Source organism: Elephantulus edwardii, unplaced genomic scaffold (assembly GCF_000299155.1).
Source record: "Elephantulus edwardii isolate Elephantulus edwardi_28Jun2011 unplaced genomic scaffold, EleEdw1.0 scaffold00041, whole genome shotgun sequence".
Taxonomy (NCBI): domain Eukaryota; kingdom Metazoa; phylum Chordata; class Mammalia; order Macroscelidea; family Macroscelididae; genus Elephantulus; species Elephantulus edwardii.
This window is the reverse complement of record NW_006399791.1, coordinates 7,993,923-8,014,230: the sequence shown is the minus strand read 5'-3', so window position 1 is coordinate 8,014,230 and position 20,308 is coordinate 7,993,923. Positions and strand designations below refer to the sequence as shown.

The 20,308-nt window shown below is 43.0% G+C and overlaps 1 protein-coding gene and 1 pseudogene across 1 annotated transcript in view; both read left to right on the top strand.

Moving 5' to 3' along the window:
* The window catches only part of WDR93 (WD repeat domain 93), a 59,062-nt gene that overhangs the window by 9,908 nt on the left and 28,846 nt on the right, over nt 1-20,308 (top strand). Inside the window, exons 2-6 of the mRNA XM_006885223.1 lie at nt 1,056-1,248; nt 4,577-4,641; nt 6,642-6,720; nt 7,367-7,482; nt 9,051-9,089. Of these exons, the coding sequence (XP_006885285.1) occupies nt 1,056-1,248; nt 4,577-4,641; nt 6,642-6,720; nt 7,367-7,482; nt 9,051-9,089 (492 nt within the window). The remainder of the gene's footprint in view (nt 1-1,055; nt 1,249-4,576; nt 4,642-6,641; nt 6,721-7,366; nt 7,483-9,050; nt 9,090-20,308) is intronic.
* Nucleotides 12,433-15,005, top strand: LOC102877359 (annotated as a pseudogene).

The following is a 20,308-nucleotide window of genomic DNA, read 5'->3' as shown; positions in this document are numbered from 1 at the left end:
AAAAAAGAAAACTCACAGATTCCTGAGAATACAGATTTGGAGTGAGAAAGCTATGTTCAGGTATTAAATGGTGACACACTGGGTGATGACAGAGGCTCTGAAAATGGAAAGACTGCTGTTGTAGTCATCCAGACAGCTAGAGAGAAAACCGCCGTCAAACTCAATTGTGTTAGAGTCAAACCCCACTCATACTAGACTATCTAGCATGTTTCCAGAGGCTATCAATCAGATGGGAAGAGATAGTCCATCTTTCCTGAGAAGCAATTGGTGGATTTGAACCATTTAACTTTGAGTTGGCAGCACAGCTCCATACTCATTAGGTCATCAAATCTTTCTTCCAGAGTACATTCTTGTTAAAAAGGCATTTTAAGATTTTCACTATAAGAACTCACAGTTTAAATATTCTCATAGTAAAATTTGTAGTCCCTGAAGACAGATTTTATATCTTTACAACAGGCACGAACTGCTCCACAACTTAATGCAACATTTTAGTATCTCTCTTAATCAAAATAAAATCCAGTTTAAATTCTGTGGAACATCAGATTATTGTTCCAACCTTTTGTTCTCTCCTAAGTAAAAGGATTACACATCTACATTCTCTGCCAGCTAACTGTAGCTTCTTTTCATTGTAGGAGGGTACGTTTCTCCATCCCTTGGCCCTGGACTTGGCCATGTGACTTGTTTAGACTAGTGTAAGTTAGCAGACATGGCACCAGCAGAGGCTTCAAATGGGCTTGCACACAGAATCTGGCACGCTTTCTTGTGTTTCTGCCATCTGTGGGGTAAACATTCCCAGGCTAACCTGCCGGTCCTGGGAGGAGAACATGGAGCAGAGTCAGATTACTCCAGCCAAAGTCAACCTCGATCAACGAATCCCCAGTTATGCTCTAAACATAATATGTGATAAATTTCTTAATGTATGGGCCAGAGGTTTAGATGCATGCTGCTTTGGACATTGTATTATATCTAGGAAAAGAACTTCATTCTTTGAAAAATTACTCATTTTATTTGAAGACAGTGACAACTGAAAAGAATGTTTGTTTCTATTTTCCCAGCTCAGCACAATACCCAACTGTCTAGCTATTTCCCAAGACTATATGTTTGCTGGAGGAGCCAGAGGACTCTTTGTCTATGATGTGTACAATGCTAAACAACTGTGTACTTGGGAGAAGCTTAAAGTCAGTGTCACTTCCATCTGGGCCACGGACTTAGGGAATGAAATACTTATTACTACTGTGGATGAAATCGGTACTTATCCTTTATTGTGCCTTTTAGCCTACTTTACAGCTGTCCGTGAAGTTATGAAGGAGGGCTTGTGGTACAGTGGTTAAAGTGTTCCCCTGCTAACCTAGAGTTTGGGAATCTGGATCCCACTAGGCTCTGCTTTTAAGAGAGATGTGGTAATCTGCTTCTGTGACTATTTTCAGCCTGGAAACCCTGTGGGGAAAGTTCTCTGTCCTAGTTAGCTTCAACTAAGCAGCAATGGATTGGATTTGATCAGCTTATAGAGAAGAAAAGAATGCAGATTGTTTATTAGGATTCAATGTAATCACTTTTCTGCCATGAATAGGACCCAGCATGGAGACTTCTCACTGGTTTCAGGAGTAACTAACACTCATGGAGTAAGTATAGTGTGACAGGGGGTCAGCCCACTGCATCCTCACATCAGTCCTTCGAGGTAAGGACAGTTGATTACCCCTGTTTTTCAGAAGAGGCAATTGAAGAAAGGAGGTTAAATAACTTTTTTTTAAAGTACCAGAGAAAATAAATGGCACAGGCCAGATTCAAACCAGACCCAGTGGCCCTAGAGTCCTTTTACACACTGCTTTTCACGTAAACCAGAGCTTGTTTTTCTCCCATAGCCTGAGAATGAGCCATGGCCTAACAGATAGTGTGGCAGAGAAAACCATAAACAGGGCCCTGGGTAGCCGAGCTGGTGTAATCTATTGTCCGCAAGTTCTAGGAGAGTATCGGGACAGCAAGGTGTGGTTGCAGAGTGGGGTATGCCTTCTGCCAGACCAGCATGAGGTACTGGCCAAGCTGACTAGGAGGGACCTCAGACCTCCTCCTTATATCGCAGATAGACAGCTGGGCTCCCTCTGGCCTATATTCATGTTCAGAAAATAGATGCCACTGTGCTTGTCCTGGGTAGACCAGATCACTGTATTTTGATACAGGGGGATTTTCTGTAACTTCATGTCTATCCATGTTGCACTGATTATGCAAAGGCATTTGACTGTGTGGATCACAACAAACTGGCTAACTCTGAGAAGAATGGGAATCCCAGAACACTTTATTGTGCTTATGTGAAACCTATACTTGGACCAGGAGGCAGTCATCAGAACAGAGCAAGAAAACATTGCATGGTTCAAAATCGGGAAGATTGTATGCTAGGGAAATGTTCTATCTTCATACTTTTTCAAACTATATGCAGAACAGACCATCTGGGAGGCTAGGCTCTATGACAAGGAATGTGACATCAGGATTGAAGGAAGACTCATCAGTAATCTTTGTTATGCAGATGACACAACCCTGCTTGCTGAAACTGAGGAGGACCTGAAGCATTTGCTGCAGAAGGTCAAGGACTGGAACCTTCAATATGGATTGAAGCTCAACAACAAGAAAACAAAGATTCTCATCACTGGGCCAACTGGCAGCATCATTCTAGATGGTGAAGAGATTGAAATTGCTTACAGCTTTTGTTTGCTTGGCTCCAGCTGTGGGAAAATCAAAAGACAATTGTATAGGGAAAGTCTGTTTGTCAGGGACTTCTCCAGAGTACTGAAGAACAATGTCAGTCTAGAGACTAAGATGTGCATCAGAAAGCTGGACAATGAGTAGGGATGATAGAGAATTGATGCCTTTGAGCTGTGGTGCTGAAGAAGAGTGTCGAGTATACCATTAACTGCTAGGAGAACAAATAGGTTTGTTCTAGAGAGGTTGAGACCAGGCTGCTCCTTGGAGGCGAGGATTCTGAGACTTTGTCTGACATACTTTTAGGCATGTTGCAAAGAGGAACCAGTCCTTGGAGAGGGCTATCATGCTTGGGAGGATGGAGGGACAGTGCAGGAGGGGAAGACCCTCGATGAGATGGATTAACTCAGTGACTGGGGTAATGGTGGTAGGTTTGTCAGAGACAATAGGCACAAGGAGTTTAGGTCTTTTGTACATAGGGTTGCTATGAGCCGCAAGTGACTTGACAGCGCATAACAGTAACAAAAAAATACACTCAATTTGTTGTTGGATGCTGTCAAATTGCTTCCAACTCATAGTGACCTTGTGTGACAAGAACTGCACAACAAACTGTCTTGGCTCTCCACTTCAAAAGTGGATCACCACAGTCTCCTACAGAGCTGCTAGACGCTTTCAGGCTGCCAACCATTTAGTTCACTGCTGAGCTCTGAACCATTGCCTCATCATGGCTCGTTAAGTCCAAAATCAGTTCAAAATTAATAGTTTAAAAAAGAAAATACAGTGGGAAAACTTGATGAGTGACAGGGAGATTACCAGGTAAATGTTGCAGCCTTACATGATAACAACTCTTAGTGAAGAAGGCTTCAGAGATCTGTGAGTGAAGAGTTTGATTTTGAATGCTCTCAACTGAGTCTGCATAGATCTAAGATATTTGGAAGCTGAATGGATATGTTTACATTCAAGAAGAGTTTCATCTGCAGAGAGGACCTCACTGCATTGTGTTTAGTTGGCCTCAGATCTGTGTTACCCTCAATGTGGCAAATATGAAAGCAGAGACACTTCGTATCCCAACATATTCACCACTGGAAACAGAAATCCCATGCTGCACTTTGTGTTGAGTTAGACTGTCACATGAGGTGGATCAGATGCCTTTTACAAGGGCAGAATTATTATTCTAGAGGAAGTACTGGTGGCTTAGTGGTAAGGCGTTTCACTGCCAACTCAAAGGCATAAGGTTCTAATCCACCAGCTTCTTCATGGGAGAAAGATGGGCAATCTCTTTCTGTGTGATTTACTGCCTCTGAAAATCTGCTGGAGGTTCAGCTATGACTCACTTCTGACTTGACAGTACTCAACAGCAACAATATCATAACCTGGAGGTACTAAAGAAAGAAGAAAGGAGTGATGGTGGAGGTGATTAATAGACTGGATTCCCTAGTCTAAATGGAAATCAGGCTGCAAAATGACTTATTAGTTCAACAAAATTACCTCCATGAAAGGTCTCTTGACGGATGAGAAGTGAGGTACATTAGGTGAGACACATTTTTCCCCTCAAAGACTGAGATCTCACTGGGAGAGTAAAAAAGTCCTCACAGGAAGGTAGTTTGGGATGAGAATGTCACACAGGTGACATCCAGGAGCAGACGCATGGCCAGAGGGTGTATAGGAGGCTGTAACAAGAGAGGAGAGGTCCAGGGCGGGTAGAGGTCCCCTGAGAGAGAGAATCTTGAACATTTCAGGTGAGCGGTAAGGACAATCGGGAGGCCAGGAAGGAAAGGTGAGCTTAATTTCAAGACATGAAGTTTTTTAACATTTTCAGGAAGTCTAACAGAATGTTTGATCCTTTTACCTATTTTCCAGTCTCATTTGTTTTCTGTTGCAGGTATCATTAGACTGTTTTACTTTTATAAGGAAGTTATTTTCCTAATCAAAGCCATCAACGAATCGGTGAGTTTTCTCCTCTTTCATGTAAAGCTAGACCAGATGCTGTAGCAAATTTACTTTTCATTTGGAGGTGATGAACACGGTCCTAGACTCGGAAGGTAGAAACTTCTGTGGTTAGAGAGCTTCCTCCAAAACATGCTGTTTTATTAGTTAACTGTGCAAATGACACTCACATTCAATGTCACCTTTCCCATCACCATAAACAACCAGTGACTACTACCTAGGGAGTAATTACCCCACTCTTACCCTGTCTAACCTTTGGTAGTCACCAGTGAATATTGATCTCTATGTATTCTTGTCATCTCATAAAAGCAAGATCATTATTTGTACCCTTGTAATTGATTTATTTCATTCAGTATAATATCCTCCAGGATATGGCTGAGTAGTATTCTACAGTGTGTGTGTGTGTGTGTGTATGTGTGTGTGCGTGTGTGTGTAATATTTTTTTGTTTATCTGTTCATTCATTGATGGAAACTTTCCATTCTTTTTTTGTGAATATTGCTGCAATGAATAATGTTTAGCTTTGGAAACAAAATGGAGCGGTTTTATTGTGTCTAGATTTGCTATGAGTTGGAATCTTAAAGCACTTGGTAAGAGCTCTATTACCTAAATAAAATGGACTTCTTTTGGATTCTAATTTGAACAAATAAACTGTGAAAAATATTTATGAGATGTATGACACAGTAGGAGAAATTTGAAAGGAAAATATTATTAGATTATATTAAGGAAGTATTAAGCTTTTTAGCCTTAACCAAATGAAAATATTAATAATTGTTGTTGTTGTGTGCCATCAAGTTGCAACCTACTCATAGCTGACCCTCTAGCAGATTTTCAGGCTGTAAACCACATGTGAGGAGATTGCCCGTCTTTCTCTCATGGAACAACTGGTGAACTGAAACAGCATACTTTTGGGTTGGCAGCTCAACTTCTTACCACTAAGTTGAGTGTAGAAGATAATAAAATGAGATTTGTCATGTTGGTAATTGTTGAAGTTGAGTAATAAATACTATCTTTTCCATCTGTATATAATTACAAATTTCTATAGCAAAAGTTGATAAGAAAATGTATAAAATTTTTTACGGTAACTGTTCTCCTTAAGTAAACTAAGGGGCTTAGTTATATAATAAATCTATTGTTGTTCAGTGCCACTGACTCAATTTTGATTCATAGAGAAGCCCTAGGGCAGAGTAGAAGCTGTGGGAGCCCCATGTGATAGTGGAGATCTGCTATTTGGTTTGTTGGCGTCGTTTCTTGACAGATCACTACGTCTTTCTCCTGAGGAATGCTGCGTGGGTTTGTGCTAGCAACCTTTCCGTCCACAGCCACAGGCTTAACCACTGAGCTGTCAGAGTTCTGCATTTCCACGGTCTAACCAGTTTATTTTGCTGTTTGTTAAAGACACAGCACAGCTACACACATTGATTCTTTCTCAGCTTGCCCCAGGTTTCTCACCAGGGTTGTACTCAGTCTCTGCCCTTTCATCCAGCAATCCACCAGAATTTTCAGTGTCAAGTAGAGCTTAATTCAGCTGTGAATAGATGCTGGCATAGGTCTACACAGTTGGTAGATCCAACCTGGGGATCAGGTAGTATGAAATCACCAGAGCCGTGAGGAGTATTTATGACCCTAGGAAATAAAAGACAAAATCAAGTTAGACTTCTATACTTATCATTCTTTTTCCAATTCTTCTCTAAAACTGGTCAGTGTAAAGCCACTGCAGGCATCTTTTCACACCCCAGTCACTAAAAGGAGCTCTGATGACATAGTGCATTTTGTGCTCGTATGCTAACCAAAAGGCCAGTAGTTCAAATACCAGCCTATTCTTTGGAGACAAACAGGAGTCTCCTCCCATAAAGGGTTAGAGCCTCGGAAGCCCTGTGGAGGGTCCCAAGAAGGCAGAATCTGCTCAGTGGCAATGGGTTTGGTGTGAAGCACAGAAGGCCCTCACACATATTCTTCTCTGTCACAGATTGAGTTTGCTCTATCACTATCTCTTTTCCAGGACGATGCTAGCAAGCAAACCACCTGTGTAAAGATGGAGATCTCCCATGAAGGGGACTTTGCCGCCTTCCTCCTACAAGGCAAGACTAGCCTAAGGCTGTTCAGATTTGCCATCTCTCCCAGATGATTCTTAAAGGAAACCTTTAGGCAGAAGACTACTCAGTGGGAGAGCAACCCTCTCCTAGGTTGGCAGGATATCTGGGTTAGAAGAGAATCATGTTCCGGAGGTAGAGTAAAGTCTCCCCAGATTGTCATCCCTCAAATAAAGGTCAGGAGAGCACTCTCGGGGCCTCTTTCCCAATTCCAGTCCTTTCTTAGCTGCCAGCCTTCTCAGGACTGAGTCTGTGTGTGCCACCTTCCTCCCCAGACAGGCATAAATGTAAAGACAAAAATGGTGAAATCTGTGACTTGGAACCTAGAAAACTGGGCAGAGCAGCAGTTTGGGCAACAACTGTGTTGCATCATTGCTGTGAGTGTGGGAAGCACGTCTCGTTTCCCTGGGATGGAGCTGGCTTGAGGAGAGGAGCTCTCCAACTCTCCATGGGAAAGCTATTTAGGGAGCAGAGATTTGCAATAATGATTGCAAAAAGACGTCCCTTTCAGTTTGTCAAGGTTGCAGGGGTGGCGGCTCCCTGTGCCAGCGTTTCTGAGAAGACGGGCCACATCTCAGAGGAGACTTGCTGCCTGATCTCAGTTGCTCAATAATCCCTTGGTTTCCCAATGCAGGCGCTGGAGATATTTGGCTGGATGTGTATAAATTGCCCAAGGAGTCTTGGCTTAAGGATATGGAGCAGCCCCCCAACACCATAAGTCCAAAGAAAAAATCCAGAGTGCTACAAATGGTAGGAAACCCCTGTTTTCAAGTGATTTATCTTTCTCTCTCTTGTTAACTCACATTAATCTTGGAATTTGAAGTTGAATGAGGTCTTTTGAAGACCCTAACAGAGAAGAACTACAGCAACACTGGCTCATACCTCCCAAGTCAGATTGCCGTGATTCAGACAAGATATTCAAATGCAGACGTGTCTTCATTGGTGGTATCTGCAGTGTCTGGGAGTTGTGCCTCTACCTAGCCCAGCCTCAGCAATTTTGGTTTTATTCTTTGAAGGTAGAAACACTACCATTTCTGTTTAATTGACATCTGAGCTTTGTATGATGTCTTTAAGATACAATTCCTTAGTCAGTACTTTGATCAAATCAGTGTACCCTTTTTCTCCCCCCCCCACCTTTTTTTAACCATCCCCACCTATTTCAATATCCTTTGAAACACACTCTGTGGTTATTGTGTGCTCTCAAGATTGAAGCCAACTTATAGCCGGTTTTCAGAGGCAGTAAATAAAATGGGAAGAGATTGTCCATCCTTCTCCAGCATAGCTGCTGGTGGATTGAAACCAGGACCTTTTGGATTGCAGTTCAGCTGCTTAGCTCTAGGCCACCAGAGCTCCCTAAAACACACTCTAAATGATTTGTGACTTTTGACTTTAGGAGTCTGAGATTGAATTGGCAGTGAGCTCATTTAATTTCTTTGAATAAAGCCTGCTCTCTCAGGTGGAGTGCAGTTTTAACATCTGGGGAGCTTTCCCAGTCCAGGGGTCTTCCTCCTGGAAACTCTTATAGAATTTCATTTTTGTGACCCTTTTTCAAAAGTTTCTTATATTCCTAGTTCCTTGATTTTTGCTTCTTTTTTTGGTTCATGCTGCTGTTGTGTACCATTACGTCAGACCTGACTAATACCTGACCTCTCTGTGGATTTCAGTGAAACACACGGGAGTAGATGGCTGATCTTTTTCCCTCAGAGCAACTAGTAGATTTGAACTATATATATTTGAGTTGGCAGCTTAACTCCTTACCACTAAATCACGAGAGCATCCTTGTACATGAGCATCCTTATTTTTAACTTGTTGCTCTAGTCTTAAGACTATGCCTTCTGCTTTTTCTAACATCAGACTCCATAGTATATATTTATTGCCCAATAAACATTTCTTTTTTAATAGATTGATTTATTATTCAAGTGGTAAAAACACCTTGAATTGACAGTAGTTTTGCATCTTAATTTACTCAGTTTTCATACACTGAGGTGTATCCAACTATCACTGATTTAGAATTCTTTTGGTATAAATCACATTTACAGTGACTTAAATAGTTAACACTGATAAATTTTGCCAATCTGATTTTGTAATGTTCTCCCCACTTCATTAATTTATCATTTAATGATTTCTTATCCCCCCCCCAACATTTTGAGCTCATGAATTAAAGTCCTACAGGCCAGATGAATAACAAAATATTAGGGGTCCTCTCTTTCTCATAAGGGAATTGAGGGAAAAGAGAACATTCCAGAAGAGTAAAAGATAGAAAGATAAACATGGAGAAAGCCAATTGTAAATTAACGTCTCACTTTTTGTCTCCCCAGAATAATCCTGATCCTGTAACTTTAGATAATTCAGAAATGGTAAGAAATTATAAGAAAAATGCCAGAGATACTTAATGCTGCATTTTAGAAATGTTTTATTTGACTTGAAATATACTTTAAGTGTCAAATGTACTTGGTAAAATGCCCCACTAGGACACAATTTTCAGATAATCTGTGACATATCTTTCATATTGCATCCATTGAAGATAACCTTCTATACTTGAGGACAGGCAATTCAAGCCACTTGTCCACAGGTAGGTTTGAGTGGAGCCAAGGAATAGTGTTTATAACCTATAAGTTAGTGGTTCAAACCTACCCAGCATACAGCAGAAGGAAAGACCTAGAAGTTTGTTTCTGTTAAGCTAAGAAACTCCCTGTAGCAGTTCTACTCTCCATGAAATCTTATCCATTACTTAACACATGTATAATCATGAGTGGGAATCCTCTGGATAAAATGAACAGTAAGGAAGCTTACATTTCAGATCCTCAAGAGAAGATGCAATGGTCTGCTTTTGTTAAGATTTATAGCCCTGAAACCCCCCAGGGGTAACCCTCTGTTCTGTCAGCTCACTGTCTACATCAGAGAGTTTGGTGGTTTATTCTTATTGGCCTTTTCCACGGACCTAGGAGGGAGCCCTGGCCTGTAGCCACATGTTTTATAAAATTAGCAAGAGTAACATACTTTCACCACAATCACTTGAGCTAGCTGTCTCTTTTCACTCTGACTTCACCTTTGTTACACATTCCTCATTGTGAGATGGTATTCAAGTGGCCACAGACATTTTGTGTTTATAAATTTGCATTTTTTAATGAGAACTTCAAAATTATATGTACTATAGACTTCATGAACCATTGATTAACCAAAAAAACAGCCCAGCCCACTTTGCCAAGTGACTCAGAGGATTTCTTCTTCATACTTAGATGCCTTTATGAATTTTAGCCCACATCTCATTCTCCACTGGAGTCAAGGAAATGTATCAGACTTTCCAGACAGAGTATAGCTCTTGGAGGTGCCAGGGCAAGGGCATCTGTGAATAATAATGGGAAACTTTAAAGATAAAACTATCTTTCAAATTATTTTTATTTTTCCTTTCTAAATTACATTTTGAAATACATTCTGCATGTCCTGTGTCAATGCATACCCTGGGAAACTCCAAGTAATTCAAATGAAGCACCCAGCTGGGAAAGGTGGAAGGTCAGAGAAAAGGAGGAAGACTCTCAACACAATGAATTCACAGTGACTGCAACAGAGGGCTCAAGCATATCAGAGATGGTGAGGATGGTGCAGGATAGGGCAGAGTCACGTCTGTTGTTTACAGGGTCATTATGAGTGTCAAATTGATGGCACACAACAATAACAACTTTAGAAGTTATCCCCAAACGCCAAGCAAGCTGAGTACCAAGCTTGCCAAGTGCAAGACAGATGGAATTGAGTGAGAAATATTATTAAAATAATTAGTTTGGAGCCTTGGCTGGGAGCAACGAGTTGTGGCAGGACCCACCCACCAGGAGCAAGTAGACCAGCAGGAATTTGAGTGAGGTACTTAGGAGGGGATTACTGCTGACTGCTCGACCAATTGTGGGACCCCTGCACCTTAAGCAGGAGGGAGTGAGACATCTGGAGCTCAACAAGGGTGGCAGATCCAGTTCTTAAGGGGAAAACATAGGCTTCCTGGTTTTCCATTCAGGTCTCCCCTGCACACACACACATCCCCCGACCCCCGTCCCATGTGGGTCTGAGTGCGTGTCCCCTCTCCTAGCCCCCACATGCATTCATGCATGTACCCATCCTACGTGAAACCGTTTGTGCACCCACCCTACATGAAACTGCGTGCTCCCAGTCTATGTGCATCCACGCATGTGCGTGCCTGCCCAGCCTTCTTCTGGAGCAGTGACAGCAGATTAAGAACTGGCTATCACCTAAAGCACAAAAAAGTCTACCACAGAAATGTCACGGAAGAAGCAGACTACCTCACTTCCCACACAAGGCCAAAGCAAGATATCACCACCCCCCAAAGAAAAACCACAGTATCAATGAATTTCCTGAAGCCAGAAAGTCTGACGGAACTTTATGGCATGGGATTTAAAAAAACAATATTTTTCAAGGGTGAAAGGCAAATTTGACGAATTACAGGACATGGCAAGCAAAAACCAGGAGGAGCTAAAAAAAAAAAAAAGGTACCTAAAACAAACGAGGCATTAGAGGCTCTGAAGAAACAAGAAATCACGATCCAAAATATGAAGTCCAATGTTTCAGATGCTGTCAACGTGATGGAGGGACACATGAGCAGAGTTGAAGAGTTGGAACACAGAACCAGTGAAATAGAAGATAGAATTGTCACCACTGATCTACTAGAGCAAAAAGAGGAGTAAAAAAGGAAGGAAAAAAGAAGAAAACCTAAGAATAATGTGGAACACCATCAAGAGAAATAACATGTGCATCATCAGAATTCCAGAACAGGAAGAAGCAAGTAAAGGCACCAAAAAAGTTGTGGAAGAATTACTAGAAGAAAACTTCCCAGGCATAATGAAGAATGAGAGAATATATAATCAAGAAGCTGAGTGAACACCATATAGAATAGACCCCAAAGGAAAAATACTAAGGCATATCATAGTCAAATTTGCCAGAATCAAAGATAAGGAGAGAATTTTGAAAGCAGCAAGGGAGAAACAAAGAGTAAGCTATAAGGGGGAGTAGATAAGATTAAGTACTGATTTCTCAGCAGAAACCATGTGAGCAAGAAGCCATTGTAATGACATATATCAAGCACTCAAAAGAACACAAATGTTAACCAAGAATACTGTATCCGGCAAAATTGTCTATCAAATATGAAGGACAGATCAAGATATTTCCAGAAAAACAGAACCTAAGGAAGTTTGTAAAAACAAGACCAGCATTTCAGGAAACACTGAGAGACATCCTTCTTACAGAGGTGCACAGAAAGCAGGATGGACCAAAGTAACTAGCAACAGCACCAAAAAGAACTGAACACAATGAGAGCAATAAAACCTTGCTTCTCAGTAATCACACTGAATGTGAATGGTTTAAATGCACCACTGAAGAGAAAAAGAGAGCATATTCAATAAAAAAACAATATCCGTGAATAAGCTGTCTACAAGACACACCTGAAAAATGAAGATAAAGGAAGACTAAAAAGAAAAAGGTGGGGGAAAATATACCAAGAAAATGGCAACCTTGAAAAAAGCAGGAGTATCAATATTAATCTCTGATAAAACAAATTTCAATGCAAAAACCATCATAAACGACAAGGAAGGCCATTACATAATGCAATAGAAAAGAGGACATAGCTCTTCCGCCATCGTCGCCACCATCCTTGCCTCACTTGTTTCTGCCTGGGAGAATCCGCCGCCATCCGCCACCATGGTGAACTTCACGGTAGATCAGATCCGGGCCATTATGGACAAGAAGGCCAATATCTGCAACATGTCCGTCATCGCCCACGTGGACCACGGCAAGTCCACACTGACGGACTCGCTGGTCTGCAAGGCCAGCATCATCACGTCCGTGCTGGCTGGGTGGACCCGCTTCATGGACACCCGCAAGGATGAGCAGGAGCGCTGCATCACCGTCAAGTCCACCGCCATCTCCCTCTTCTATGAACTCTCTGAGAACGACTTGAACTTCCTCAAGCAGAGCAAGGATGGTTCTGGCTTTCTCATCAACCTCATCGACTCTTGGGCACGTAGACTTCTCCTCTGAGGGGACGGCTGCCCTCAGGGTCACTGACGGAGCCTTGGTGGTGGTGGACTGCGTGTCTGGAGTGTGCGTGCAGACTGAGACAGTGCTGCCGCAGGCCATTGCCGAGTGCATCAAGCCTGTGCTGATGATGAACAAGATGGACCGGGCCCTGCTCGAGCTGCAGCTGGAGCCTGAAGAGCTGTACCAAACCTTCCAGCGCGTGTGGAGAACGTCAACATCATCATCTCCACTTACTGCGAGGGTGAGAGCGGCCCCACGGGCAACATCATGATTGATCCTGTCCTGGGTACAGTCAGCTTTGGGTCTGGCCTCCATGGCTGGGCCTTCACTCTCAAGCAGTTTGCTGAAATGTATGTTGCCAAGTTCGCTACCAAGGGAGAGGACCAGCTGGGGTCTGCTGAACGGGCCAAGAAAGTTAAGGACATGATGAAAAAGCTCTGGGTTGACCTTTATTTTGACCCTGCCAATGGCAAGTTCAGCAAGTCAGCCACCAACCCCAATGGCAAGAAGCTGCCCCAGACATTCTGCCAGCTCATCCTGGACCCCATCTTCAAGGTGTTTGATGCAATCATGAACTTCAGGAAAGAGGAGACTGCAAAACTGACTGAGAAGTTGGACATCAAGCTGGACAGTGAAGACAAGGACAAAGAGGGCAAGCCCCTCCTGAAGGCTGTGATGCGCTGCTGGCTGCCCGCTGGGGATGCCCTGCTGCAGGTGATCACCATCCACCTGCTCTCACCTGTGACAGCCCAGAAGTACTGCTGTGAGGTGCTCTACGAGGGGCCCCCCAACGATGAGGCCTCCATGGGTATTCAAAGCTGTGACCCTAAAGGTCCCCTGATGATGTACATTTCCAAAATGGTGCCAACCTTCAACAAAGGTCGGTTCTATGCTTTTGGATGGGTCTTCTCTGGGCTTGTGTCCACTGGCCTGAAGGTCAGGATCATGGGGCCTAACTACACCCCTGGGAAGAAGGAAGACCTGTGTCTGAACCCGATCCAGAGGACCATCTTCAGGATGGGCCACTATGTCGAGGCCATTGAGGACGTGCCATGCGGGAACATTGTGGGTCTGGTGGGTGTGGACCAGTTTCTGGTGAAGACTGACACCATCACCACCTTCAAGCACGCACACAAAATGTGCGTCATGAAGTTCAGCGTCAGCGCTGTGGTCAGGATCGCCGTGGAGGCCAAGAACCCTGCCGACTTGCCCAAGCTGGTGGAGGGTCTGAAGCGGCTGGCCAAGTCGGATCCCATGGTACAGTGCATCACTGAGGAGTCAGGCGAACACATCATTGCTAGGGCTGGGGAGCTGCACCTGGAGATCTGCCTGAAGGACCTGGAGGAGGACTACGCCTGCATCCCCATCAAGAAATCCGACCCCGTGGTCTCCTACCGCCAGACTGTCAGTGAGGAGTCCAACATGCTGTGCCTGTCCGAGTCCCCCAATAAGCACAACCGTCTGTACATGAAGGCACGGCCCTTCCCCGATGGCCTGGCCAAGGACATTGACAAGGGCGAGGTGTCCACCCAGCAGGAGCTCAAGCAGCGGACCCACTACCTGGCTGAGAAGTATGAGTGGGATGTGGCTGAGGCTCGCAAGATCTAGTGTTTTGGGCCCGACGGCACTGTCCCCAACATCCTCACTGACATCACTCAGGGTTTGCAGTACCTCAACGAGATCAAGGACAGTGTGGTGGCCGGCTTCCAGTGGGCCACCAAGGAGGAGGCACTGTGTGAGGAGAACATGTGGGGTATGTGTTTTGATGTCCATGATGTGACCCTCCATGCTGACTCCATCCACCGCGAGGGCAGCCAAATCATCCCAACGGCTCGGCGCTGCCTCTACGCCAGCATGCTGACTACCCAGCCCCGCCTCATGGAGCCCATCTACCTGGTGGAGATTCAGTGTCCTGAGCAAGTGGTTGGTGGTATCTACGGTGTCCTGAACAGGAAGTGAGGACATGTCTTCAAGGAGTCCCAGGTGGCTGGCACTCCCATGTTTGTTGTGAAGGCCTACTTACCTGTCAACGAGTCCTTTGGCTTCACAGCAGACCTGAGGTCCAACACTGGTGGCCAGGCCTTCCCGCAGTGTGTGTTCAACCACTGGCAGATCCTGCCCGAGGACCCCTTCGACAGCACCAGCTGCCCAGCCAGGGGGTGGCTGAGACGCGCAAGCGTAAAGGCCTGAAGGAGGGCATCCCAGCCCTGGACAACTTCCTGGACAAACTGTAGGTGGTCCTCCTGTGGCAGCTTGCAGCCCTGGGGGACTCAGCCAGTGCGCCCACAGCAACCCGTCCTCGCATTCCCACACCTGGAGATGTCCCCGCCCGCCGGGCCTGCTCAGTGCCATCACTCACCTCCACTCACAGCACGTCACCCGGTATTAATTCAAGATTGCAGAGGAGAGTGTCCTTTTCCAAGGACTCATTTGGCTGGTGGGGGAGGTGGGTGGGACACCTGACACTTGCCCCTGTTTCTTTTGGAGGAAACACAAATGTCCAAAAATTTTAAGAATTAGTGCATTAAGAGGTTTATTTGGGTGAGTGGCTCTTAGTGGACTCCCTGCCCCTTCCTGAGGAGGGGACAGGGACAGGGTAGACATTTCTCTATGGACAGAAACTAGAAGGCAAGAAGTTGTGTGTGGTGTCACTGAGCACTGCCCGCTGTCAGTGCCATGGGAGTAATAAATTGGCATGGTGGTGACCAACAAAAAAAAAAGAAAAGGGGACATTACAATAATTAATATCTATGCACCAAATGAAAGACCTGCAAAATATATAAAGCAAACATTAACAAAACTGGAAAAGGAAATAGACAACACTACTATAGTAGTTGGAGACTTCAATATACCACTCTCAAGAAAAGATAGAACTACCAGAATCAGCTGGATGTCTGGTTGTCGTCTCAGTGGTGGTTTCATCTGGATGGTGGTCAGGCAAGGGAAGTTTCTGGGGTCTTTTTTGTTGTGTCTTAACTGTTCCTTGTCCCTCCCTCAAAAGTGGGTGGCCCTAGAACCTTAGACTAAGGTTAAGGGTGGAGCCCTACTCAAGGGCGTGGACTTAAACTCCTGTAGGATTAATTTTAAAGAATATTCTTTAAAAGACTCAGCAATTATTTGTCTATTTGTGGTATTGAACTATTTGTGGAGTTGTTGTGATGCTGAACACTATCCCATAGTTGTGTCAAATACCATAATGGTTACCCATTATGTTCAATGGTTGGATGAGCTACCAGATTCATTCATGTTGGGAAGCAGGAGTGGCATCTACCTCTAAACTAGGTGCCTCTGGAAACTCTACAAACTCTTATAAATGTACAGAAAAGAAGTTAATCATAGAAAAAAGTTCAAGTCTTTCATGCAAAGCTTACTCTGAGTCATATTCAACTCAACACACTTAACCACTGCTAAATGAGACTAGCTATATTATATCTCAATGGTAGTTTCATCTGTCAACATAACTGTTGTTGTTGTTGTTGTTATGTGCCTTCAAATTGCTTGTGACTCATAGTGACCCTATGTTCTGTACTGTGCCAGTCACACTGTCTCCGATACACCCATCCCAATTACCCCAGTCACTAAATCATTCCACCTCATAGAGGACCTTTCCCTTCTGCACTGTCTCTCCACCCTCCCAAGCATGATGTCCCTCTCCAAGGACCGATCCCTCCTTACAACATGTCCAAAGTATGTCAGACGAAGCCTCAGAATCCTTGCCTCCAAGGAGCAGCCCGGTTTAACCTTCTCCAGGATGAATCTGTTTGTTTTCTTAGCAGTCTCGGAGGAACATTCTTCCACTTTTCATACCACTCTTTGTCAATGTGCTATATGAGGTAACCTGGGTTTACTATGATGCTGAACCTTGTGCCATGGGGATATCAAATACCAGAATGATTTCCCATTGTGGATTGTGTTTGGTGGAGCTCCCAGTTGTAAAAACAGGTTGAGAAGTAGGAGTGGCATCCACTTTCTAAACTACATGCCTCTGAAAACTATGAACTTGGATAAACAAAGGTGTGGAAAGACATTAGGTCCTTTGTTCATAAAGTCGCTATGACTTTGACTCAATGGCAATCAACACCACCACCAGAAAGAAACTCAACAAAGATGCTGAAAAATTAAACTATACAATAAACCAACTCAATCTCATAGATATTTATAGGCTAATGCACCCAAAAAAAAGCACAATATGTCTTCTTCTCCAGTGTGCATGAAACATTCTCCAGAATAGATCATCTTTTAGGTCACAAGGCAAGCATCAATAAATTAAAAAACATAGAAATAATACAAAGCATCTTCTCAGACCACAATGCTACAAAATTAGAAATTAAAAAGTTTCTTGAAACAAATGACAATGAAAACACCACTTACCAAAACCTCTGGGAAACAGCCAAAGCAGTAATCAGAGGTCAGTTTATAGCAATAAGCAAACACATCAAAAGGCAGGGGGGAAAATTACAATTGACACTCTAACCCTCCATCTGCAACAAATTGAAAAAGAACAGCAAAAAAAAAAAAAATCCAACACCCTCTAGGAAAAAAAACGGAGATTATAAATATTAGAGCAGAAATAAATGAAACATAAAACTGAAAAACAAAACCATCAACAAAACTAGGAGTTGGTTCTTTAAAAAGGTAAATAAAATTGACAAACCACCAGCAAAACTAACAAAGGAAAAGAAGGGAAAGACAAATAACCTGAATAAGAGATGAAACGGGCAACATCACAACAGAACCAACTAAAATAAAAAGTCTAACATTGGAATATTATGAAAAACTATACTCAAACAAATATGAAAACCTAGAGGGAATGGACAAATACTTAGAAATTCATAACCTACCTAAACTGACACAAACCAAAATAGAACACCTGAACAGACCCATTACAAAAGAAGAAATTGAAATGGTAATAAAACAACTTCCAGCCAAAAAAAGCCCTGGACCAGATGGCTTTACAAATGAATTTTATCAAATATTCAGAGAAGAACTGTCACCAATTCTCAAAAGATGGAATCCTCCCAGAGTCATTCTATGAAGCAAACACATCCTTAAAACCAAAGCCAGGTAAAGACATGACCCCAATAGGACAATTAATATCTCTCATGAACATAGATGCAAAAATCCTGAATAAAATCCTGGCCAATAGAATCCAACACTACATCAAAAAAAGTATTCACTATGGCCAAGTGGGATTCATAATAGGTATGCAAAGATGGTTTAACATAAGAAAAACAATTAATATAATTCATCATATAAACAAAGCAAAGAACAAGATCCGCATGATCCTATCAATTGATGCAGAAAAGGCCTTTGACAAAACCCAACACCCTTTCCTGATTAAAACACTCAACAATATAGGATTAGAGGGGACTTTCTTCAACATAGAAAAAAATATATATGCTAACCTGAGAGCCAATATTGTTCTCAATGGAGGGAGATTAAAGGCATTCCCTTTGAGAACAGGAACTAGGCAAAGATGCCCACTATCACCTCTCCTATTCAATATTGTATTGGAAGTCTTAGCAATAGCAATAAGATAAGAGAAGGAAATAAGAGGTATCCAAATTGGCAAAGAGGAGGTAAAGTTATCCCTCTATGCAGATGATATGATAGTATACTTAGAAAACCCTAAAGACTCAGCAAGAAAACTACTAGACATAGTTGTCCAATTCAGCAAAGTGGCAGGATACAAGGTCAACATACAAAAATAAATTGGATTTCTCTACAGTGACAAAGAGAATACAGAGCTGGAGCTAAGAAAACAATACCCTTCACAATAGATAATCACAAAATTAAATCACAATAGCTAATCACAACCCCTAATCATAGGAATAAATCTAACCAGAAGCACAAAGAATCTATTTTAAAAATTGCAAAACATTACTAAAAGAAAAAGAGACCTGGAGCAATGGAAGAATATACCTTGCTCATGGATAGGAATGCTCAGTATTGTGAAAATAACAATATTATTAAGGGCAATTTACACGTTCAGTGCAATCCCAATACAAATACAAATTCCATTCTTCAATGAGATGGAAAAGGCAATTTCACTTTTATTTTCTGCCAGTAGAGATTGTTGGAAGCAAGAGTGGCATCCACTTCCTCAACAACATGCCTCCGGAAACTCTATGAACTTTGTAAATGTCACTAGTTGTAGAGGGTCTTCAGGCCTTTTGCTCATAGGTTCGCTATGAGTCATGCTCAACTTGAAGGCAATCAACAGCAACAACAACCTTTGTAATGCTGAAATGCCTTGGCTATGTTGAATTAGGAGCTCTCTGAGCATAGTCTGTAGGGAGCTGCACTGCTAACCCAAAGGTGGTGTCTGTCTGGGAGTTTGGTCCCTCCAGAGCTCCATAAGAGGGAGATGGGCATTCTCCCGGGAGGTTTGTAGCCTCCAAACCCCCTTTGGAGGGTCAGCAATGATTTGGTTCAGATTTGACAGCAATGAGTGGGTGATGTCAACTGAAAATTTTCCGTATATGTCTGAGTGGGCTTGCTTTATATCAATATATGTGAAGTCTGTATTACTCATTAATTAGGTGCATTTTAATCTTTAAACAGATATCACTGCTTGTAAGTGCCTTGACAGCAGATTTACCCAGTGCAATATGTATTTTGATTTCTTGACTGCTGGTGCCAACAGTGTTAGTTGTGGATCTAAATTAGATTAAGTTGTTGACAGTTTCAATCTTTATCTATGATGCTGCTGCCTATTCACGTGGTGGTGAGGATTTTTGTTATCTTGATGTTGCGATGTAACCCATATTGAAAGCTGTAGCCTGTGACCTTCTGCAGCGTTTCAGGTCCTCTTCATTTTCAGCAAGCAAGATTGTGACATCTGCATAACACAGGTTGTATATGACTCTTCCTCTGATCCTGATTTCACACTCTTCTTTATGAAGTCCAGCCTCTCCGATGATTTGCTTGACACATAGATTGAACAGGTATGGATAATGTATAAGATAACAGAAAAAGAATTGATGCCTTTGAGTTGTGGTGTTAGAGAAAGGTACTGACTATCCTGTGGACTATCAAAAGCACAAACACATATGTCTTGGAGAAAAGTGCAACCAGGGTGTATCTTGGAGGCAAAGATGGTGAAACTTTGTGTCACATACTCTGTGCGTGCTGTCAGGAGGGGCCAGTCCTTGGTAAAGGACATCATGTTGGGAAACCTAGAGGGTCAGAGGAAGAGAGGTAGACCTTCAACAAAATGGATTGACACAGTGGCTGCAGCAGTGGGCTCAAGTGTATCAGAGATGGTGAAGACGGCTCAGGACAGGACAGCATTCAGGTTTGTTCACAAGGTCACTATGAATCGTACTTGACAGCACCTAACAACAGCAACAATTAGTCAAGCTTTAAGAGTTGTCTGGGAAGCTCTGGTGGCCTGTTGGCAAGGAACTGCAACTACAATCCCAGAGGCGCACAGTTCAAACCCACCAGATGCTCTGCCGGGGAAGGAGGGACAATCTCCTCCTGTACCAGTCAGATCTGATTTGACGGTACATGTACACACACACACACACACACA